Source organism: Mustela nigripes, chromosome X (genome assembly GCF_022355385.1).
Source record: "Mustela nigripes isolate SB6536 chromosome X, MUSNIG.SB6536, whole genome shotgun sequence".
NCBI lineage: Eukaryota > Metazoa > Chordata > Mammalia > Carnivora > Mustelidae > Mustela > Mustela nigripes.
Window position 1 is genome coordinate 96,677,407 of NC_081575.1, and position 25,228 is coordinate 96,702,634.

Consider the following 25,228-nt stretch of genomic DNA (forward strand, 5'->3'; position numbering starts at 1 on the left):
GTTTTTTGGTAAAGCAAAATAGTAGTACCTACCCTAAGCTGTTGTGAAGATATTAAATACTGTATGGAACCTGAAGAACTTCATAGGGTGCTTAGCATGTATGTGTGGTTGTGGCTGCTTTTGCTGCTGTTTTTAGGTAAAAGTTCCTATGTCAGTTACACATGTTTGTGTCTGAATGGAGAGAAAAACATCCTTATTTTGAATATTCTCTCTAGCTAGCAAATTAAAATAAGATTAAGAGCCATCATGTCAAAGATGGAACCATATTTATTTGGACTGTATATTAGGAGATATGTAAATTAAATGCTCACATTTTATAAAGGAGATCCCTGAATATATCAAGTCCTCAGAAAGAATGTGATCTTAAACTTTTTAATAAATTTAAATTATTTAATTTAGACTGCTGAATCAATTTCTTTAGTTGATTTCTCCAAAAGATCCTAATATAAAAGTTAACATTACAGATCACTAATAGCAAACTATTTTTGCCACTTTGGGTATTTTTACAGGGTGATAATTGTGCCAAATCAAGACATTGAAATTGCATAATTTTTAGGTTAATATTAGCATAATCCTACATTGTGTGTGTTGGGTTTTTTTTCCCAGAAACAGTGCAGGAATATCATACCTTGAATGTTTTCCCACCATGACAGAACTGTCAAATATTGCACCCTTCACACTGTCATTGGCCTGCTGGGACTTGGTACTATGACAAAGATGTTTATAAAAGAGAAGGGCAAAGGAGATTTGTGGAATACCAGAGACATTAGCAATATCAGAGACACTTTTGCTTTTCTTTTTATAATTAGCTAATTAAAGAATCAGATGTCTGGGTAGGTGAAGATACGGATTCCTACGTATTTGAATACTTGTGAATATATCCCAGAGATGTTTATGGTGTCTGTTACTAAGCCAAAATAACATGCTTAATGAAGGTCTCTAAAACTCTTATATGTACTTAGGAGGTGCCTGGGTGGCTCGGTTGGTTTAATGTCTGCCTTCAGCTCAGGTCATGACCCCAGGGTCCTGGGATCTAGCCCCTCATTGGGCTCCCTGCTCAGTGAGAAGCCTTCTTCTCCCTCTGCCTCTACCACTCACCCTGCTTATACTCTCTCTCTCTCTCTCTCTCTGACAAATAAATACATAAAATCTTTTTTGAAAAAACCCTCTTATATGTACTTAGGTCAAGTTCTGATTTATGTGTATACATACGCACATATTTGAATGTGTGAGTGTGTGTGCTGTATAATTACAATTTAAAAAGTCTTCACTTATTTAAAATGGCTTAAGCTTATTGACAAAGCTTTTCTGTTTACACCACCTCCTCCATAGATTTGCCTACTTATAGGAAGAAGAGATTAATACAGTGCATATTTTAGGTCCCGTTCAGAGATGCATGCCCAATACGAGTTCAATAAAGTTTATTTTCTTTAAGATTTTATGTATTTGTCAGAGAGTACATGTGCACAAGCAGAGGGAGAGGCAAGCAGATTTTATTTTTAACTAAGCTCTACACCCAACATGGGGCTCAAACTTAGAAGCCTGAGATCAAGAGTCACACACACTACCGACTGAACTGGCCAGGAGCCACTACAATTACACTATCCATAAATGAACTAGATTGAAAACAAACAACAAAAAAGAATAAAGCGACACTATTGTATTCTTTGGTATAAGGTAACTTTTATCAATATCACTTTAGTCAGAAACATTCCCATTTAAAAGTCAGAGTTCTTAAAAAATTAAGCATCCTCATACTTAAATTAGTTCTTGGCAAGTTTTTGCAGTATATTAATTTTTTGTAGGATGGTATTGAGCTACCTAAACTATATTTACAAGTCATTTTATGTTTTCCATTAGTGAGAGTAGCAAATATCTGGAAATGTATTGACTAATATAAGGAACAACCTGAAAGATATTAGCAAAAGGAAAGGAAAAGTGAAGGGGGGAAATTGGAGGGGGAGATGAACCATGAGAGTCCGTGGACTCTAAGAAACAAACTGAGGGCTTTAGAGGAGGAATGGGTGAGCCTAGACATGTATTGCATGGAGTACTGGGTATTATACATAAAAAATAAATCTTGGAACACTACTTCAAAAACTAATGATGCATTGTATGGTGACTAACAACACAATAAAAGTTTTTTTTTAAGTACCAAAATTTTAAGAAAGATGCTTTCTGAGTCACCCAGGCGCCCCTAAATTCTAAATTTTGTTTCAATGATATAAAATGTTAAATTACCATAGGTTGTTGTTACAGTGAAATACTAAAATATTATTTTTATTTATAGCTTACAGTGTGCTTTCATCCTCATCAAAATGCTATGTAATGTAGGCAGTATTATCCTTGCTTTATTTATGAAACAACTGGATTCAAGGACACAGAATGGATTACCCAAGACTCATGGTTCCTAAATAGAAGATATAAGGAACCCATGCAAATTACTCGTGAATGGTGCACCTGGGTGGCTCAGTGGGTTAAGCCTTTGCCTTCAGCTCAGGTCATGGTCTCAGGGTCCTGGAATCGAGCCCCACATCAGGCTCTCTGCTCAGCGGGGAGCCTGCTTCCCTGTCCCTCTCTCTGTCTGCTTCCCTGCCAACTTGTGATTTCTTTCTCTATCAAATAAATAAAAAGGAAGAAAAATTAAAAAATTACTTGTGAATTATTTTATCCATTCATTCATTTTAAAAATATATTAAACACATGTATTCCAGGAACATTGTTTGGTGCTAGAAATTCAAAGGTGAATAAGCTATATTTCTTTTTATAGGAGGCTCATAGTCTATTAGCAAAGGCAGTTCTGTAAACACATAATTAGAACCTGAAGTAGAATGTTAATAGAGCTTTTTACAGAGTGGGGAAAACTTGTTTCATGGAGTAACTTATTTCAGGGGAGGTTGGCTCCACAGAATTAAGTGACATTTTAGAGGGGTGATAATCTAATATATAGCAAAAGGCCCAGATAAAAGCAGAATTGGATTGTTATGGAAGTTTTGAGATAATTCAATATCTTGAAGTGGAAATGGAAAAAAGCAGTTTTTTTTAAATCAACATATAATGTATTATTTGTTTCAGGGGTACAAGTCTGTGATTCAGCAGTTTTACATAATTCACAGCACTCACCATAGCACATAGCCTCCCCAATGTCCATCACCCAGACACCCTAACTCTCCCACCTCCCTCCCCTCCAGCAATCCTCAGTTTGTTTCTTGAAATTTAGAGTCCCTTATGGTTTGTCTCCCTCTCTGGTTTCATCTTGTTTCACTTTCCCCTCCTTTCCCCTATGATGCTCTGCCTTATTTCTCAGATTCCTCATATCAGTGAGACCATATGATAATTGTCTTTCTCTGATTGGCTTATTTTGCTCAGCATAATACCCTCTAATCCATGTAATTGCAAGTGGCAAGATTTCGGGGGTTTTTTGATGGATGCCTAGTAATCCATTGTATATATTTTCTACATCTTCTTTATCTATTCAGTTGTTGATGAACATCTAGGCTCTTTCTATAGTTTGAGGATTGTGGACATGGCTGCTATAAACATTTGGGTCCATGTGCCCCTTCAGATCACTACATTTGTATCTTTGGGGTAAATAGCCAGTAGTACAATTGCTAGGTCATAGGGTAGCTCCATTTTCAATTTTTTGAGAAACCTCCATACTGTTTTCCAGAGTGACTACACGACCTTACATTCCAGTGTAGAAGGGTTCAACCGTGTAGGAGGGTTCTCCTTTCTCTGCATCCTCACCAACACTTCCTGACATGTTAATTTTAGCTGTCTGACTGGTGTGAGAAGGTATCTCACTGGTTTTGATTTGTATTTCCCTCATGCCAAGTGATGTGGAGCACTTTTTCATGTGTCTATTGGCCATCTGGATGTCGTCTTTGCAGAAACGTCTGTTCATGTCTTCTGCCCATTTCTTGATTGGCTTATTTATTCTTTGGGTGTTGAGTTTAATAAGTTCTTTACAGATTTTGGATACTAGCCCTTTATCTGATATGTCATTTGCAAGTGTCTTTTCCCATTCTGCCGGTTGTCTTTTGGTTTCATTAACTAGTTCCCTTGCTGTGCAAAAGCTTTTGATCTTGATGAAGTCCCAGTAGTTCATTTTTGCCCTTGCTTCCCTTGCCTTTGGTGATGTTTGTAAGAAGAAGTTGCTGCGACTGAGGTCAAAGAGGTTGCTACATGTGTTCTCCTCAAGGATTTTGATAGATTCCTTTCTCACATTGAGGTCCTTCATCCATTTTGAGTCCATTTTTGTGTGTGGTATAAGGAAATGGGCCAGTTTCATTCTTCTGCATGTGACTGCCCGAATTTTCCAACACCATTTGTTGAACAGACTGTCTTTTGTCCATTGAACATTCTTCCCTGATTTGTCAAAGATTAGTTGATCATAGGGTTCAGGGTCCATGTCTGTTCTGTCTGCTTATTAGTTCCATTGATCTATGTGTCTGTTTTTGTTTGGAAGTTTTGTTTGGAAGTTTTCCTTCCATTTCTATTTTCTGGAACAGTTTCAGAAAAATAGGTATTATTTCTTCTTTAAATGTTTGGTAAAAGTCCCCTGGGAAGCCATGTGGCCCTGCGCTCTTGTTTGTTGGGAGCTTTTTGATGACTGCTTCAGTTTCCTTACTGGTTATGGGTCTGTTCAGGTTTTCTGTTTCTTCCTGGTTCAGTTTTGGTAGTTTACACATCTCTAGCAATGAATCCATATCTTCCAGATAGTCCAATTTGCTGGCACATAGTTTATCATAATATGTTCTTATAATTGTATTTCTTTGGTATTGGTTGTGATCTCTCCTCTTTCATTTATGATTTTATTAATTTGGGTCCTTTCTCTTTTCTTTTTGATAAGTCTGGCCAGGGCTTTATCAATCCTATTAATTCATTCCAAGAACCAGCTCCTAGTTTTGTGATTTGTTCTACTATTCGTTTGGTTTCTATTTCATTGATTTCAGCTCTGATCTTTATTATTTCTCTTCTCCTGCTGAGTTTAGGCTTTTTTTTAAAAAAAAGATTTTATTTATTTATTTGACAGAAGTCACAGGCAGGCAGAGAGGCAGGCAGAGAGAGAGAGAGAGAGAGAGAGAGAGAGAGAAGCAGGCTCCCTGCTGACCAGAGAACCCAATGCAGGGCTCAATTCCAGGACCCCAAGATCATGACCTGAGCTGAAGACAGAGGCTTACCCCACTGAGCCACCCAGGCACCCCAGGTTTAGACTTTCTTTGCTGTTTTTTCTCTAGCTCCTTTAGGTATAGGTTTAGGTTGTGCACTTGAGACCTTTCTTGTTTCTTGGGAAAGGCTTATATTGCTATACTTTTCTTTCAGGACTGCCTTTGCTGCATCCCAAATATTTTCAACAATTATGTTTTCATTTTCATTTGTATCCATGTATTTTTTAAATTCTTTAATTTCCTGATTGACCATTCATTCTTTAATAAGATGATATTTAGACTCCATGTATTTGACTTCTTTCCAACTTTACTCTTGTTATTGAGTTCTAGATTCAGAGCATTGTGGTCTGAAAATATGCAGGGAATGATCCCAGTCTTTTGGCACCAGCTGAGACTTGATTTATGAACCAGGATGTGATCTATTCTAAAGAATGTTTCATGTGCACTAGAGAAGAATGTGTATTCTCTTGCTTTGGAATGGAATGTTCTGAATATATCTGTAATGTCCATCTGATCCAGTGTGTCACTCAAAGCCCTTATTTCTTTGTTGATCTTTTGCTTAGATGATCTGTCCATTACAGTGAGGGGGGTGTTAAAGTTCCCTACTGTTCTTGTATTATTGTTGATGTGTTTCTTTGATTTCATTATTAATTGGTTTATGTCATTGGCTGCTCCAATGTTAGGGGCATAGGTATTTAAAATTGGATCTTGGGTGCCTGGGTGGTTCAGCGGGTTAAAGACTCTGCCTTCAGCTCAGGTCGTGATCCCAGGGTCCTAGGATAGAGCCCCACATTGGGCTTTCTACTCAGCGGGGAGCCTGCTTCCTCCTCTCTCTCTGCCTGCCTCTCTGCCTACTTGTGATCTCTGTCTGTCAAATAAATAAATAAAATCTTAAAAAAAAGAAAAATTAAAAAAAGAAAATAAAATTGTTAGATCTTCTTGTTGGACAGATACTTTAAGTATGATATACCATCCTTCCTCATTTCTTTTTATAGTCTTTACTTAAAATCTACTTTGTCTGATATAAGGATTGCCACCCCAGCTTTCTTTTAGTGTTCATTGGCATGGTAAGTTGTTTTCCACCCCCTCATTTTAAATCTGGACATGTCTTTGGGTCTAAGATGAGTTTCTGCAGACAGCATATCAATATGTCTTTTTTTTTTAATCCATTCTGATACCCTGTGTCTTTTCATTGGACCCTATAGCCAATTTAAATTTAGGATAACTATTGAAAGATATTAATTTAGAGCCATAGTATTACTTGTCAGGTGACTGTTACTGTATATTGTCTCTATTCCTTTCTGGTCTGTTACTTTTATATTTTTAGGCTCTCAATTTAGGATAACTATTGAAAGATATTAATTTAATGCCATAGTATTACTTGTCAGGTGACTGTTACTGTATATTGTCTCTGTTCCCTTCTGATCTGTTACTTTTATACTTTTAAGCTCTCTTTGCTTAGAAGACCCCTCTCAATATTTCCTTTAGGGTTGTTTGGTGTTTGCAAATTCTTTTAGTTTTTGTTTATCCTAGAAGCTTTTTATTTATCTTTCTATTTTCAGTGACAGCCTAGATGGATATAGTATTCTTGGCTGCATATTTTTCTCCATTAGTGCTCTGAATATATCATACCAGCCCTTTCTGTTCTGCCAGATCCCTGTGGATAGGTCTGCTGCCAATCTAATATTTCTACCATTGTATGTTACAGGCCTCTTGTCCAGAGCTGCTTTTAGGATTTTCTCTTTGTCACTGAGACTTGTAACTTTAACTATTATATGACAGCATGTTGACCTATTTTTATTGATTTTTATTGGATTATGGTGGTTGCTCCCTTTGCCAAGTTATGGAAATTCTCTTCTATAATTTGCTCCAATATACCTTCGGCCCCCTCTCTCTTCTTCTTCTGGAATCCCAATTATTCTAATATTGTTTCATCTTATGGTATCACTTATCTCTTGAAATCTCTCCTCGTGGTCCAGTAGTTGTTTCTCTTTTTTTCAGCTTCTTTATTCTCTGTAATTTGGTCGTCTATATCACTAATTATCTCTTATGCCTCATTTATCCTAGTAGTAAGAGCCTCAATTTTTATTGTACCTCATTAATAGATTTTTTAAATTTCAATTTGGTTAGATTTTAGTTCTTTTATTTCTCCAGAAAGGGATTTTATTTGTCCAGAAAGTGTCTCTCTAGTATCTTCTGTTTTTTTCAAGTTTAGTTAGTATCTTTATAATCATCATTCTGAACTCTAGTTCTGACATTTTACTAATGTCTGTATTGATTAGGTTCCCAGCTGTTGGTACTGCCTCTTATTCTTTTTAAGTGGGAGAGTTTCTCCACCTTCTCATTTTGTCCAAAGAAGAATAGATGAATGAGAGAACAAAATGATAAAAGGGTAACAGTGACCCCAGAAAAATATACACTAATCAAATAAGAAGAAACCCAAATTGGAGGGAGAAGGGGTAGAAGAAAGGAAAAAAGAGGGAAAAAAAAGTTATTTGGCTGGTGAATAGAAGAGAGCCACACACTTGATTTGGGGTGTATTTTGGTCTGTTAGAAGAAACTAGAAAAAAATGCCTCCCAAAATTTTAAAGAAAGAAAAAAAATGTGTATATATATATATATATATATATATATATATATATGTGTGTGTTTTATATATATATATATATATATATGAACATGATGAAGGGATGTAAAGATGAAAATTTAAAAAGAAGATTTTTAAAAAAGGAATTGATAACATGAGATAAGTTGGTTGAAAAAAAAAAAAAAAGGAAAGAAGTTGATCAGGCTGGAGACTAGAACAAAGCCATATGCTAGATTTAGGGTATATTTTGGTCTATTAGAAGAAACTGTATCCCAGAATTTTAAAGAAAAAAATTTACATGCATATAAAAAATAAGTTTAAATACAGTGAAGAGATAGAATCTGACTATAAAAATGAAGATTAAAAATGATTTTTGAAAGGTATTGATAAGACAATAGTTAAAATAGGTTAAAATAGGAAAGAGGAAAAATTCATAAAAAAAGAAAAATAGAAAAAGAAAAAATAAAAATTTTAAAAAATTATCTTTGAAAGACTAAAGAGCCATGGGAAAAGAAACCATAAATTCTATGTGCACTGGTGTTTTCCAGTTCTCATTGATTAGTAAACTTGGGTTTGGCTGTATGTTCTTGGTGATTTCTGGGGGTGGGGTCTGTTGCCTGTGATTCTCAAAATGTCTTTGCCTTAGGTGGAATTGAACTGCCTTTGCCAGGGGCCAGGCTAAGCAATCTACTCCAGTTTGCTTTCAGTAGCTGTTGTTCCCAGAACACTTTCTGTACAGCTTTGGAGGAGGAGAGTGAAGATGGTGGCCTCCCAATCTCTGGTCCTGTAGGATCCAAGAGTTTGGGGCCCCACTCCTCAGTGCACCCTCAGAGAAAAGCAGTCAGTCCCTCCTGTCTCCGTGGTCTCTGGCCACACTCTGAGCTCACCCGGCCTGTGACCAAGCATTTCTATCTCTGATGTGTGGCCCTGATTGGTGTCTCCAAACCCAGCATATTCTGCAGCACACTCCTGTGCCACTCCTCCTGGAGGAAGAAGGAGGGGGGTCTTCCCATATCTGCAGTTTGTGGGGTCCCTGCTTGAAGAGCAGTGGTCCAATTGTGCATTGGATCATGGTTTAAGGTAATTGCAAGCTGAGAGCCCCCTCCTTGGCTCCCTCTCTTTAGCTGGCCTTCCCACTCTGATACCTGGAAGCTTTGCCACACTCAGACACCCCTGGTCTTTCTGTGACTCCATGTATCCTGAGACTACACTGACCCAGTGATGGCTCAACTCCCTGCTTAGCCTCTAGAGTAATGTCCCTCAGTGGAAAAGACTTCTAAAAGTTGCAATTTTGTGTTCTGCTGCTCTACTGCTTGTTGGGAGCTGGCCCTTCTCCCCATGGTCTATCTTCCCATATATTACCTTGGATTGACTTCTCCACATGTCCTGCCTTCCAGAAAGCTGTCAATATTCTGTTCCTATAATTGTTGCTCTTTTCTTCTCTCTCTTGTTGAGTTTGTAGGTGTTCAGAATGATTTGATACCTATCTAGCTGAATTCCTGGCACCAGATGAAATTTAGGTTCCCTACTCCTCCACCATCTTGCTCCTCTGGAAAAAAGCAAATTATTAAGACCTTATAACAAAAGATAATATGTTAATGAATGTTGGAAGAATTATTTCTTAATTGTATGTATAAAGGACTAATCATAAGTAAAAATAATACAATCAACTATATTCTATATTAATAACTTCTGTGCACCAGAAGTCAACATTAAAAAGTAAAACTGAAAACCACAGAGTGGGAGGAGATAATTTGGAAGACACATATAACTGAAGAAGTGTATGCATCCATAATTACAAAGATTTCCCCCAAGTGTTTAAGAAAGAACAATGATAGGAAACAGAGGAGTTCTTAAAAAGTGAGGAAGGGCACAAAGAAGGCTTGTGGACTGCTGACAATTGTTTTTTATCTTGGTCTGGTTGGTGTTTATGGGATTATCACTTTATAGTATATAACAAATATATTTAATGTTTCACATTATACTAAAACTTTTGCCATTTTCACAAACTGAGAACTCCAAATGGCCAATAAACATAGAAGGAATATGCCAGCCCCATTAGAAGCCAGGGACTTGCAAATTAAAATATTGCTAGATGTGGCCTGAAATTTCAATAAATTGAAAATTAATTGAACTTGAATTAAAAATTAGTTGAAATTTAACAGTCTAACAGTACCTTGTGGTGGTGAGAATATGAGGCTCTTAGAATTCTAATACACTGCTACTTAGACTATCAATTATAAAGAGGCCTATACGCTTTCATATGTTACTATGCTAGGAGTGAAAACCATACAATAGTATTTTGTCATATTAAAGATGTACATAACCTGTGTCTCATCAGTTTCATTCCTAGGTATATACTCCACAGAAATGCTTCTGCACATATCCCAGGAGATAGGTATAGGAATGTTCACAGCAGCAGTGTAATAGCTTCAAAATAGAAATAATCTAAATATTTATCAACAGTTTTTTAAAAGTATACCAAAGAATATTATACAATAATGAATAATAAACCACTTTTCAATGATTTATTTATTTATTTATTATAGAGAGATGGGGAGAGAGAAATCCCCAGGCAGACTCCCCATTAAGCCTGGAGCCTGATGCCGGGCTCTATCCCAGGATGCTGAGATCATGACCTGACCTGTAATCAAGAATTGGATGCTCAACCACCTGAACTAGCCAGGCGCCCTGAGAAACATTTTTAACTAATAAATTTAAACATTTTAATAAAAATCTTAAAAATATAACTTTATGGGGTAAAAGGCAAAATAAAAGCATAATATTGAGCTAATCAAAACACACAAAATAATACATATTATATGTTTGCATTTGTAAAAATGTTCAAAAGAGTATATAAACCAAATTCCAGTGTTTTGGAGGTATAGTTCTATTACATAAATTACAAAGCTCTAAAGGAATGATTACCGTGGAAGTTGGAAGGGAGGTTATATTGTGGGGGCCGGAGACAGGAGTGATTGAGTGATCGAGAGGGAGTTCAGGAGGTGTTCTAGCTACTGGAAATTTTTTTTTAAATTTCTTGGCTTGGGTGATGGTAACATGGGATTTTGTGTATCCTTCTCTGCATTGTTTCACAATAAAATGTGTTTAAAAAATATGTATAGTGTGGGTAGTGTCAGACATCGTCCCCCATTGATTCTATACTAGAGTAATGATTCAACTTCCGTAAACTTGCTAATGATTTATCCCTACTGAAGAGACACTGACGTGTCGTAGATTCTATATTGGTGATTAGATTTGCATTTGAAAACCTAAACCAAATAGAGATAGAACAATTGCACCAACAACTACTACCACTCTGTGTTGAACATTGCCAGATACTTTTCTTAGAAATTTAAATACTTTCTTTCATTTCACCCACACAATTAACCTTTAGGAGGAGATAGGTACTTCTTTCATACTTACTTTTCAGAGAGGTCACTTACTGGTCCAAGGCCACCACAGTAAATGATGAATCTAGAATTCCAACCTGGACAGTATGACCAGTGTGTTCTCTCTGCTTGAAAAGATGAGGTCTTGGGTTCAAGGAGAAACCTATATCCCTTGAGTGTTTGGAGTGAGACAGTCAATCATACATGTGGATCTGAGTCCAGTATAAAAAAAAATTAACATAAGAAGACATGCTTTAGCCTAGAAATCTGGGGCAGTGCCTTTGAGAGAAAAGTAAAAAGGGCATAAGAGAGGTGGGCAAAATTGGAGCCATGAGAGAACTCCTCAGAGTGGGTCAGGTTCTGTTAAAAAAACAAAACAAAACAAAACAAAACCTTTCATAACTTATAGCATACTTAGGTCTTACTACAAAATTATATTATTGGGAAAGTGGGAAAGAAGGTGGGTAGGGAAGAATAAGGTACTATGATTTGGGACAAAAAACTAATTTGACTTTATTTATCAACACCTATAGTTTAGATCATGAAGCTTTACCCAAGGTACCGCCCACTCACCTCATCAAAGATGAAATATGTAGGAAGAAATAATCAACAACCTAATGCTGAGTTAGCAGACTTAAGTATAAAACCACAATGGATGTGTCAGATGGCTACTAGGTTATTATTTATTTAAATCTATTTCACAGAATTGAGCACCATCTTAATGACCTGAAAGTGTTAAAGTATGTCCCAAAGTACCTAAATTACTCTGTAAATGTAATTTATGCTTGAGAATAATCTGACTAACTTGATTTAGAACAGCAGGAAGTAAGTTATTCCGCACATAAATGAAGCAGCAGTGTAATTTTAAATATTGCTTGCATAGTGAATGAGAATTCTAATATTTGCAAAATTTTAAAATCACTTGATTTATTATCCATATGTTTATACTGACATTTTTGTCCTTTATGTAGTTGGTTTTACATTTCCTCTTACTGCCAGGGAAAAAGAGCATTTTTCCCCTAGTAACACCATAGAAGGTAAAACTTATATTTATTTTCCTGAATGGTATTTTTTTTTTAAAGGATCTTATTTTTTTTTAAGATTTTATTTATTTATTTGACAGAGAGAGATCATGAGTAGGCAGAGAGGCAGGCAGAGAGAGAGAGAGAGGAGGAAGCAGGCTCCTGCTGAGCAGAGAGCCTGATGCGGGACTCGATCCCAGGACCCCGAGATCATGACCTGAGCCGAAGGCAGCGGCTTAACCCACTGAGCCACCCAGGCGCCCCTGAATGGTATTTTTAATATCTCTATGTATTTCTAGGTCTTGCTGCCTTTTTCTCAATCCTGGACAGTCCAGTTAATGGAGTGAGAGGAGTTTAGGGAGCTTAGTAACTGGTTAGAGATTAAACTTATAAATGTAACATTGTAAAACTAACAAAATTTATACCTATTCATTCAGAATTTTCTTTGCTGGGAAAGAGTCTAACTTTAAAAGCAGTCATGATAAAAAATGAAATTTTACATAGTAAGTTCAAGAGTAGATTTAGACTTTGCTGTTAACAACGCATATTAAAATTCTGAAAAGTATATTTTAAAATTTTATGTGATGCTTGAAATGGAGTTTAAAACATTATTACTCACATTAAACGCCATCACGTGTAAAGTACATACTTTTATACTTTAATATTTTGTTTGAATAGAATTACTCATTTTAACATTAATTTTAATAATGAAATTAAATCAACTTTATAGTGTTCAAACTTCTGGCAGTTGCAAGCTATAATGAATGCTTTCGACTTAGATATTTTACAAAGGCACAGTGTAAGTAGTTCGAACCAAAGCAAAAGTTTGCATTGCAGGAGTTGGGAAAAAGGAAGAAAGAGAGCAAGAAGGCATTTCAAGAATATGGAGTTAATGTGTCAAGACACACAGCCCAGAGGCAGTAGCAGGACATGGGGAACCATATAGATAGTCCTATGTGGCTGACAAATCCATCCTGTCTCACTTTTGTGGGCCTGGAACAAGGATGGAAAAAAGAGAGCCTAGGCCTATATTGTATTTCCCTTCTCATCCTACCTCTTGCTGTCTTGCAGAGCTAGGGATGCCATGATCAATTGTAGGGGCCCTTACAGTTTTCTTCTTTGGGGAAATTTATAGGAAAGGTAATCGTGAAGAGGAGCAGGGATTGTTGGGGGAGGAGTCTTTGTGGAATCTAGTGGAAGGTGGTAATTGTCAGTGCTCTGAATGGTGGAGGGACACATCTGTGCAGCAGCCTGGAATGAAGAGTTGGCATTTACAGTACAAATGTTGGAAAAACAGCCACCTGCCAGTAGCTGAAAAGAATTGGCAAGAGGATAATTCTGGTGATTGGATCGGGAAAAGAAAAGCAAAGTAAGAAAGAGACCGATGACTGCTACAAAGGTGAAGGAATGGTAAATTGTGACCAAATGTCAGCTCCTCTGTGTTCTGGTTATCTTCTGCCTATTTCTTAAACTGTGGTAGCAGGAAGAGAGGTGGAGGAAGTAGTCATTAGCGTATGAAGCTGCCATTTTTTTTTTAAAGATTTTATTTATTTATTTGAGAGACAGAGATCACAAGTAGGCAGAGAGGCAGGCAGAAAAAGAGGAAAGGAAGCAGGCTCCCTGCCGAGCAGAGAGCCTGACGCGGGGCTCGATCCGAGGACCCTGGGATCACGACCCGAGCTGAAGGCAGAGGCCCAACCCACTGAGCCACACAGGTGCCCCGTGAAACTGCCTTTTAAAATTATTTTGAAGTTACTGTATTTTTTCTGAATATCAAAGTATGAAATGCACATTGTAGAAAAACTTAACAACATAGAAAAATATAAAGAAAATTGAAATCAAATCTAGTCTCACCAAGATGGAAAAATAACAACTATGCCTCATCATTTTTAAGTTTCATTTAACAAAAATTTTGGCTCCATTGATGTGAGTCATTATGAGACATGCAGTGTGCAATTTTCTTTTAAAGGTGATAAATTATTGGGGCACCTGAGTGGCTTAGTTGGTTAAGCATCCAACTCTTGACTTTGGCTCAGGTCATGATCTCAGGGTCTAGTGATCAAGCCCCATGTTGGGCTCTGGACTCAGCAAGGAGTCTGCTTGTCCCTCTCCCTCTCCTCCTTTTCATCTCTCTCAAATAAATAAAATCTTAAAAATAATAGAGATTAAACTCTTAAGATGTATCTTAAGTCATTTATTGTGTATTATATAGTGCTGAAAAGATATGGAAACAAAATTATCATTACACCACACAGAATACTTCCAAGATCATTTTGTAGCTGATGGTTATATCACATTTGATCAACCCAAGAATGTCCTTAAATATTAAAGGCTGAATTCTTACTTTTAAACTATTTCTAGTTAAAGTCTACCCCTTTTCGCTACCATTTGCTGCCTTTTTTAATACTACCAAAATACTATTTTAGGTATTTTTGAAGTAAGAAATACAGTTCGAGTACCTGGGTAGCCCAATTCGTTAGATGTCTGACTCTTAGTTTTGGCTCAGGTTGTCATCTTAGGGCCCTGATCTTAGGGTCGTGAGATTGAGCCCCATGTTGGGCTCCATGCTCAGTGCAGAGTCTGCTTAAGTTTCTCTCTCCTCCTCCTTCTGTCCCTCCTCCCTCAAATAAATAAGTAAACCTTTAAAAAAGAAAGAAATACAGTTAATAATCAAGTGTGATGTCTGATAAAATGCACTGTATATGTAGATTCATTATTTGGGAGATAATAAAGAAGATAAAATCCTGACAACTATTGCTTTGAATTATTTAGCTAGTAAGACTTCATCTTGAAGAAAAAGAAATCCTACCAAAGAGCATGGAATACTATGAAAGTCACCATTCAAGCCAGAGAGATCTGGGAATTCCCTTTCTGTCATTTTATTCCTCTTTACATTTGCCTAGACAGACTGCTCAGACTCTCACTTTTCTTCAGTGGAAAATGGGAATAATAATTGTTATGTTGAAGGAAGTGTTTTAAGAGTACATGATATAAGTAAAAACATGGAGCCCAGTGCCTGGCTCATAGTGACTATTAAAGAAACGTTAATTTCATTCTTTTCCTGTTGAAACAATAGGGAGTTGGAGCATTATTTAAGTTCTAAGATTATCTTAATTTCCTAAATGGAGGTAGATATCTGAAAAAAATGTTGAGATATTCAATTAATTTTTTATTTTTTATAAACATATATTTTTATCCCCAGGGGTACAGGTGTGTGAATCACCAGGTTTACACACTTCACAGCACTCACCAAAGCACATACCCTCCCCAATGTCCATAATCCCACCCCCTTCTCCCAAATCCCCTCCCCCCAGCAACCCTCAGTTTGTTTTGTGAGATTAAGAGTCACTTATGGTTTGTCTCCCTCCCAATCATGGAATACTATGCAGCCATCAAAAGAAATGAAATCTTGCCATTTGCGACAACATGGATGGAACTAGAGCGTATCATGCTTAGCGAAATAAGTCAAGCAGAGAAAGACAACTATCATATGCTCTCCCTGATATAAGGAAGTGGTGATGCAACATGGAGGCTTAAGTGGGTAGGAGAAGAATAAATGAAACGAGATATTCAAAACTATAACCCACTACATCTTAAGAGTAGACCTCAGAGAACTCCTACAGGCTCCTTGACTCTGAGGCGGCCCCACAGCCAGGAATTCTCAGGATGGTTTTTTGGTTTAATGCTAGAAAATACCTGTTTGGACAGGCCTCAGGAGACCCAGTAATTCATAACCCCCTTAAGACTGTAAAACTTATGGTTGCGTTATAGATATTGGGGAAGGTATGTACTATGGTGAATGCTGTGAAGTGTAAACCTGGAGAGTCACATACACATTAGATGTTAATAATTTTTTTTAATTAAAAAACATGTACCCAATAGTGCTGTGAAGTGTGTAAACCTGGTGATTCACAGACCTGTACCCCTGGGGATAAAAATATATGTTTATAAAAAATAAAAAATTTAAAAAAAATTAAAAATAAATAAAAATAAATAAAAATAAAAAAAATAAAATAAAAGAATGAAGAAGTTCTCTAAAAAAAAAAAACATGTAAAACTTACAGTGTTTTTCACCTTGAAAATATGTTAAAATCACATGGGTGCTTTTAAAAATAGTAGTGTCAAGATCCCACCTGCAAAGATACTGATTTAATTGGTGATTCTTAGTGCAACTGTCTTAAGGTCAACATACAACCCTGGCTCATTTCTGCCTCTGTCACTTCTGTGACCAGAGCATAATCAAGTACCTCCTTCTTAATATTCTTTCCATGTGTGATATTAACACAGTACCTTGCACTGAGTTCCTTCAGCATTCCAGTTAAAAATATCACCAGATACAGTAAAACAAGAAGATTTAAGGAAGACAATAATCACCACCTAACTAGTATATCAGTTAGTTGGTTACATCTGTCATCCTGGATGCTTGAGAACTTTAATAAATAAACCCTTTGAATTAAAAGTAATAAAGAAATTGATAGGCTTCATGAAATAATTTGTTTTTATTTGCTTCAAGTTTTTATTTAAATTCTATTTAGTTAATATATAGGGTAATACTCTTTTCAGAAGTATAATTTAATGATTCACTGTTTATATTTAACATCCAGTGCAGATAATTAGATTTTTATCCAAAAAATATGTTGTTATTGAATATCTAGCTTTGAAATGCTTAATTTCTTAGGTGCTAATATGTTTTTTAAATTCCTGGATTTTTAAAAAATTAAATATGCTCATAGGGAAGAAAATGTTAATACTCCACAATTGTTTTTATTTTTGTTTCAGTCAAGAAATATGAATGAAAATTATAGCCTTTTAAAAATTCATCCTTTTTATTCAATATCATTTAGTTCTGTTAACTGAAATTGAAATCTACAAATGTGAGAAACTATCAAAATAATATCCTTACCCATATAATATATAACATATATGCTATGTCAATGTAATTTGTATAATCCATTTACTTTTTCAATCCATGTTTTTCACCTCTAGGCGATTTGACAGATCTGTGGAAAAATGGCGGCGGTTTCATTATGATATGAAGATGCTTAATCAATGGCTAACTGAAACTGAACAGTTTCTCAAAAAGACACAAATTCCTGAGAACTGGGAACATGCCAAATACAAATGGTATCTAAAGGTAAGATTTTACGATCTCTTTTTTCACACTGTCTTTATCTTCACCACAGTATCACAGCTGTTTAACTTCTTTAAGTTCAAGTTGTAAAGGATGAAGGAAATTTACAATTCTCGACTTTTGTTGTCATCACTACATGTACTAGAACATCATCAGAATGACCATGTTGGGAGCCTGTGCTGTTGACTCTTTGTGTCAGGGTGAGAGTTAGTCTAGATCTAACTGGTTTCGCTGATGAACTGAGAAATATAGTTAAGTCTGTAATATAGGAAATAATCTTATAATATGATGTCCTGTGGCTTTGTAGCAGTGTGTGTTTTTGCTTTATGTTGAATCCTGTCCAGGAGAATTTGTGGTATACTTAGAAATAATGAAGTTTCTAGAAATATCCATCATGACAAAATTACAGTTTTGTTTCCCTAGAGACAATTGTGGTGATGTAGTGATATTTCTACATATTCTGTTGACAGAATGCCTTTTGAGATCATCCAGAGGCCAAAACAATGCAGAGTTAATTGGTGGTATTTACTGACTTTTTTATGGTTTATGTTAATGGAAATGCAACATGTGGATTATAAACAGCATACAGTTTAATTTCAACTTGCTGTGTCTTTTGAGTATACAGATAAAGATAAATTAGATTTTGGAAGCTATAACTTAGGTAATAAAATATATAGTTAAGGTACAAGAAATACTGAGTTTATTACACCAAGTATAAAATATTTTGGTGAATTCTTAGCTCAAATTGTCCATGTATTAATTTTAAATCAAGCAGATTTGTGTTGTAGCCAATTTTTAATGCCATAAAATACTGATTAAGACAGATGAAAACAAAGTAAAACATAATTTAATTTCAGACATTTCAAAATGCAGCATTCATAAAAGCAGCATCATATTCAACTTTACAGTTCTCTATTCTCATATAATTTCTTGCATAGCAAAAATATCTTATGAATTAAAAAAGTAAGCAAGTAAGCACATACATATAGGTAAGCTATATGAACATATAATATGAATAATCTTAAAATCTTATGTAATTATGTATATATCCATCAAACTTCTATATACATGAGCATTGGCATTGAAGATAGAGGAAATCCATGGCTTCTCAATCTGCCATCATATAGAAAATATATTTTGTAATAACACTAAAGTGAATTTGGGGCTAATATAGCATTATGAGATCTCGAAAATACATGCCATTAGGGTATACTTGAGATGTTAAACCTCTTACCTTTTCCAGAGACAACCTATACAAGGTACATTTTAACCTGTTTTTATTATTTAAAAATATATATATACTCACTATAAAAATAATAAAGCAATGCAGAAGTATATGTACCCTTACATTCTCCTCCTCAGAGAGTAGCTGTTTTGATATGGATTTTGGTACATATTTCAAGTCAGCATCTTTGGGAGGCCCCCTTTGAGATGGAGATTAACATATAGAAGGTTTATTAGGGAGTGCTTTTGGAAATCCAGCAATTGGTTTATGATGTGCCTTGGTATAATTTTCTTCATGTTTCTTGTTCTTGAGATCTGTTAAGCTTCTTTGAATTATGGGTTTTTAGTTTTCTTCAAATTTAGAATTTTTAAGGCATTGTTTTTATGTTGTGTTCTTTTTATTTTCAGTCTTTTTTTCTGTGTAAATCATATTATATGATTTGTATTGTCAAATTGACCGATCTAATCTTTTGCATTACCTAATCTGTGGTTAATCCCATCTAGTGTATATTTTTAACCCCAGACACTGTTGTTTTGTATGATTCAACACCTTGTTGAAGTGTGACTTGAGTCTTTTTAAATCTTTCATGTCTCTACTCAATTTGTGAATCTTTCCTCTACCTTTTAGAAAATATGGAATACAATTATAATATCCTTGTCCACTAATGCTACCATCTGTATCTGTTTTGGGTCATTTTCAATTAAGTTTTCTCTTCATTATGGGTCTTTTTTCCCGCTTCTTTGGACAAATGGACATTGTGACTGGATGCTGGATGTTGTGAATTTTAACTTGTTGAGTGCTTGGTGTTTTTGTGCCAATAAATATTCTTGACCTTTGTTCTGAGACACAGTTAATTTACTTAGAAGCAATTTGATCTTTTGAGCATCTCTCTTCTAGACTTTGTGAATTTTAAGGAGAACAACATAAGTCTGGGGCTAATTTTGCTCTGCTACTGAGGCAAAACCCTTCTGAGTATGCTCTCTGATGCCCTGTGAATGATGAGATTTTCCACAGTGGCTGGCAGGAACAGGCACTATTCCCAGCTGTGCGTAAGCTTTGGTGGCTGTTACTTTTCATCTTTTTGCATAGTTTTCTCCCTTATTATGTGTAGTTTGCTCACATATAAAAGCTGATCAGGACCAGCTGAAGCCTGGAAGGGAGTCCTTTTGGGGTCTCCAGTGTTCTCTCTCTGTGTATCTTTCTCCTGTTTGATACTCTGCCCTGTAAACTCTAGCCATTTGGGCCTCCTGGAAGTCCCAGCTTCATCTCATGAACTTGAAGAGACCTCCTAGCTTTGTGAGGGTTTCTTTATCCTTTGTTGTAGCCTGGAACACTCTCTAGACAATAAGTGGCAGCAATTATGGGGTCACCTCATTTGTTGCTAATTTCTCAGAGATCAGTAGTTTTTATTACCAAGTATCTAATGTCTTCAAAACCATCATTTCATACATTTTGTCCATTTTCTTCAGTTTTTGCCGGAGGTTAAATCCAGTCCCTGTTACTCCAACTTGACCAGAAGTGGATATCCATGCCAAAGGATTTTGATACCATTTGATCTTTTAGTACATTTACTTCTGCATACTCTTGCAACTGTATTACGCTTGTAAATGCCTTGAGAATGTCTAAAGATCCTCAGTTCTTGACAATGTGGTTTAGTTGTTGTTGCTAAACATCTTATCAAAACTTTTCCCCTTAGTTGAAGAATTTTTTTAAAGATATTTTATTTAGTCTGGTTTTTTTTACTCAACTTATACATGAAATAAGAAAAGGAATTCTGCATGTTCAGGGAAAAGCTCTTCTAGCTAAAGAACTGTGAATGATATTGCAAATCCTCTAAATAGTAAAGGTGTTTTTTTTTCCCCCTAGCTATTTAGAAGCTCCAAAGTCATGTACATGCATATGTGCATGCATTCACACACACACACACACACACACACACACACACACACACAAGATGCCCACAGTTATCTTCTATTCTTCTAAGTCTCAGAAAACAAGTCCAGAAGGACACTGTAAGGTACCACCATTAGTAAGACAAATAGAATTGCTGATAATTTCAGCTATTTTGGCCATAATCATTGTTGATTGAATAACAATAAATAAGAGAATGAGTTTAAAATTTTGCTAAGAAATTATTTAAGGAACAGAATGTTGATGGTGCCTGTTAGTAGCAGACAGATTTGTTGGCATGAACTGGCAGTGGTTGCTTTGAGGGAAATCAACCAATCTGCCCATATACTAAACAGATACACACAGGGGTACACTGGAGTTTAAAGACTCATATGTATAATTTTTAGAAAAAATATCATGTCTGAATATGAAATAAAATAAAAAGTATATACATGTATGCTTTTCTATATATATTTCTCTCAAACTGCCTTTTCTTTAACTCATTAACTTGAGAAAAGATAAATCAGTGTCCTACTAACACTTGGTAGTGTCAGTCAAAATAATGTGACTGCCAATAACAGATAGATGGTCTGGTTCCATGCAACCCAGTGTTTTTTTAGTCTGTCCCAAGTTAATGATAAAATTAAATATGTGAATTCACATGTTTCAAGATATTCTAAAAATGTGTCATGCCACAATAGGAAATCTCTTTCCAAAAATTAATTTTTTTGCATGAGAATATATCAGTTATGTTATATGCCACCAAAAATTCATTTGTTAATACTTCCATTTATTTATTTATGCAGCTTCTTTTTTTTCAAGATTTTATTTATTCATTTGACAGCAAGTGACACAGCGAGAGAGGAAACACCAGTGGGAGTAGTTGGATAGCAGGCTTCTTGATCCTAGGATTCTGGGATCATGACCTCAGCCAAAGGCAGCCACTTAACTGACTGAGCCACCCAGGCACCCCTATTTATGCATCTTCTTGTATATTTATTCCACCAGCAGTAACTGAGTGCATATACAAAGTTCTGTCACCCATAAAAATATTGACTTGCTATATTAGGCTCTAATAGAAGTTCAGAAGTTTGGCTAAGAGGTTGGAAGCCACATTCAGAAAGTGTGGGTTCAAATCCTAGCTCTTTTAGCTTAAAAGTTGCAGAATCTTAGGAAAGTGTGTTAGGTCTCTCCATGCCTCTGCTATCTTTTCTCTTAAATAGGAATAAAAAATAGATGTGCAGATAGCACTTAGAGTTTCATTTTCCACAAAATAATTACTCATTAAATGAAAGACTTTATTGTAACTAATCACTCTTCGTAAGTGATTAGCCTATATTTATAAAAACAAAAATTTATTTATTACTGAATTACTGTCCCAACCATCTGAAATACAGATTGGGCAACCTGATAATTTCATTAAACCTATTCTTTTTATGAATTATGACAGTTCTCTCAAAGTACATCTCTTGGATTAGGAATTGAGGAAAATTCTAGTTCAGCCAAACACATCCTCCTCAGATAGTTGACACTTCTGCCTACTCATTTTAGAACAAGAAGAAATGTTAATGGGAGTTTTCAAAGGGAAAGCTGAACACCATGAAAGAAAGTTATGAAAATAACATTAACTCATATAGTGACAGAGTGAATTGGTATGCCAACAAGTACCTTGAGTGAAAATGGGATTGTGGAAATCATAACATGTCCTAACATTTAGTTTTACACGTCCTTCTGGAGTAGAAAGCAGTAAGCTTTAAAACATGAACTGTTATTTAATGGGGTTGAAAATTCTTGAGATTGACAGAGGAAATTATAAAAATCACCATTAGATCGAATATTTAAAAGAGTGGAATATTCCTGCTATTCATAGAAACAGAAACTGTTTGTTTTATGGGGTAATGCTGCTTAGTGGACCATATTTCAACTCTGAAAAGTAGTTTGCAGTTATTCAATATATTAAACATAAAATGTGCATAGGACCCAGCAGTTTCACTCCTAGATTTGAAAACATGTGTTCAAACAAAAACTTGTAGATGAATGCTCATAGGAGCACTATTCATAATAGACACAAGGTGGAAAAAACCCAAATTCCCATTAACAGATGACTAAATAAAAATTAACAGTATTTCCTAAAGAATGTTGCCATGAATATAAGCATGATACCTTTAAATCTTAAGAAATTCCATTTAAAAGCTACTAAGAAGTAAACAGAGGAGGGATTTTTTTTATTTTTATTTTTTTATTTTATTTTATTTTATTTTAAAGATTTTATTTATTTATTTGTCAGAGAGCGAGAGCGAGCACAGGCAGACAGAGTGGAAGGCAGAGTCAGAGGGAGAGGGAGAAGCAGGCTCCCTGAGGAGCAAGGAGCCCGATGTGGGACTCGATCCCAGGACGCTGGGATCATGACCTGAGCCGAAGGCAGCTGCTTAACCAACTGAGCCACCCAGGCGTCCCAGGAGGGATTTTTTTTTTTTAGATGAAACTTTGTAGGCTTTAAATCAACAAATGTTAAGCCAACATAGGGAGTGAAGCAGCAGTGTGCTATTTTGACATGAGTTAACTGATGTTTTTAGGCAAAACATCATCTTTTTAATGTGAAGTTAACTAGTTTTCTGGTATATCTTTCAGTGCTACCATGTTTTACTCCTCCACAATATATATCATATTGTACATGTGCAATATATTTATATATATTGTTGTAAACAAATTCAATTAAAAGCTGTTTACTTTGTAACATAGTGATACATCTTAATTCACTGTATTGAGGATAAAGTCAACATGGATTAAATATGTCATGTTGTAGTGTTCATGTTCACCATCAAATCTCAAAACCTTAGTTTAAATTTATGTCCCAGTTAAGTAGAATATACTTTGCCTTTTCTCAAATTGGAAGCTTGCATGAAGAATGGAAAATTCCATAGAGACTGTGTAGTTATAGTATGAGAACATTAATGTGAACTCTCAGATGAAATGATAAATAGGAAAAAAAAGGCACTGGTATTTTGGAGTAGGGGAGGGAGGCAAAGAAAGAAGAATCTAAGAGTCTATGTTTGGCAGCTCTGCAGCTCTGCCTTACCTTGGCTATTCGTGATAGAGGGAAAAAAAAATCAAAAGTATTTTTTAAAAGATCTAAGTCTCAGAAGTTTAGATTCACAGAGTACACTGGAGTTACATAGGGCCTGCCCAAAAGTTGAAGACAGGCATGTCCGTGAAAAGTCTCTTTTTCTCATAAAGGAAGTCTCACCCAATTTGCAGTCCAGAAAGGCCTCAAGCAGCAGGTGTCATTGCCCAGAAATAAAAAGAACTAAATGGATGTGTGTAAGTCCCTGACACTATCTGTTACAGAGCAAATTTTGGTACTTTTCTTTGGAGGTACTCTAATACCTAATTGGTAATCTACTCCCTTCAAATTACTTTATAGGAGATGAACGATTTTGAGTGAATATGGATTAAATCAAAGGCTATCTAGAAAAAGACATATGGTGTAAAAGACCAAATTGAATACAAGTATGTTTTCTATACAGTCGGCTTTTACAGTGCTGATTTTCACCAGCTGGCTGGTGAGTTGGAAGGCTTCTTAACAGCCTCACTGCTGGGACTCAAATGCTGATAGGAACTTCGATGGAAAAATTACTTGAGTAAAAATTTTGTGCCATCTGTTGCCCTTCATTGGGACCCCGATGTTAAGAATAATTCATACTATCACCAGCCCTTTATATTTCCCCAGCAATAATGAAGATTTTCTGTAGTCCCAGTTTCTGTAACTAAAGGGCACAAACTAACATTAAGGGAATGAGCATGAAAATTGAGTGCAAAGAGAATTTGTCTCTCATCACTTGCTTTAGGGTTACAGCATTGTATAAACATGGGAATACATCTTACAGTGAACTTTTCAATGTTATTTGCTGGTAGTGGCAGGAGAATTCAGTCTTAATACAGTTAAACAGTTGGGCACTTCATTCTTACGTAAATATGGTTAGCCTTTTATTGCTGCTTAGAAACTCCTCTACAACTTCTTGGCTCTTATGCATCTTTTCAGAAGTAGTAAATAACAGATTTATTGGGGGTTTGGCACAGTGCAGAAATTCATAGAGGGACTCTAAATTGTTGCCTATCAAATGTGTCTTTCATAAAATAAGTATATTAAAATAATTGGATATTCCCAATGACTTGTTCTTGTTGTCCAGCATGGCATGTTTAAGAAGATGACAGATTGCCACCCATTATTGGAAAGAAGCAAGAACCAAAACTATAACTTATTGTAATAACCATAGCAGTAAAGAACTTCTTAAAATGCATGAAAAACATGTCATCCCTAAGGGATCCCCATTCTCAGAGTAGAGTAAGAAATTATCAAGAGAGTAAGAATCTGCAAATAAAAGTGAAGCATGCTAATTGAAAATTGAAAATTGAAAAAAAAAATCACTGCTCACATCAACATAGAAGCAATATGAATCTAAAATTATTATTTGATGAAGCATAAGATTTATGCTAATATAAGTGATTTTCATGAAGTGTAATAGTTTGCAAAGAGGATGTTCTAGCCACACTGATCTTGCTGTTTCTTTTCTCAAAGTTTCTTACCCTTCCTTCTAATGCCTGTTCCTGTGATTAATTTTGCTTTTCTCTTTGCTTAAGGATTCCACTCTAGCTCCAGCTCTTATTTGCTATGTCCCAATCCCCTCCCTCTCAGGACTTTTTACACTTTTCTTTATTTATACACATTTGTGCTCTATGTTTTTTTTTTCCTAAGACATGACCTTTTGTAACTTGTCTTCTGTTATTTATCGCTCTCTCTCCCTCTCTC

The 25,228-nt window shown here is 35.7% G+C and overlaps 1 protein-coding gene across 1 annotated transcript in view; it reads left to right on the forward strand.

The window, feature by feature from the left end:
- Positions 1–25,228, forward strand: part of DMD (dystrophin) — a 1,970,015-nt gene that overhangs the window by 865,539 nt on the left and 1,079,248 nt on the right. Inside the window, exon 44 of the mRNA XM_059385278.1 lies at positions 17,159–17,306. Within this exon, the coding sequence (XP_059241261.1) occupies positions 17,159–17,306 (148 nt within the window). The remainder of the gene's footprint in view (positions 1–17,158; positions 17,307–25,228) is intronic.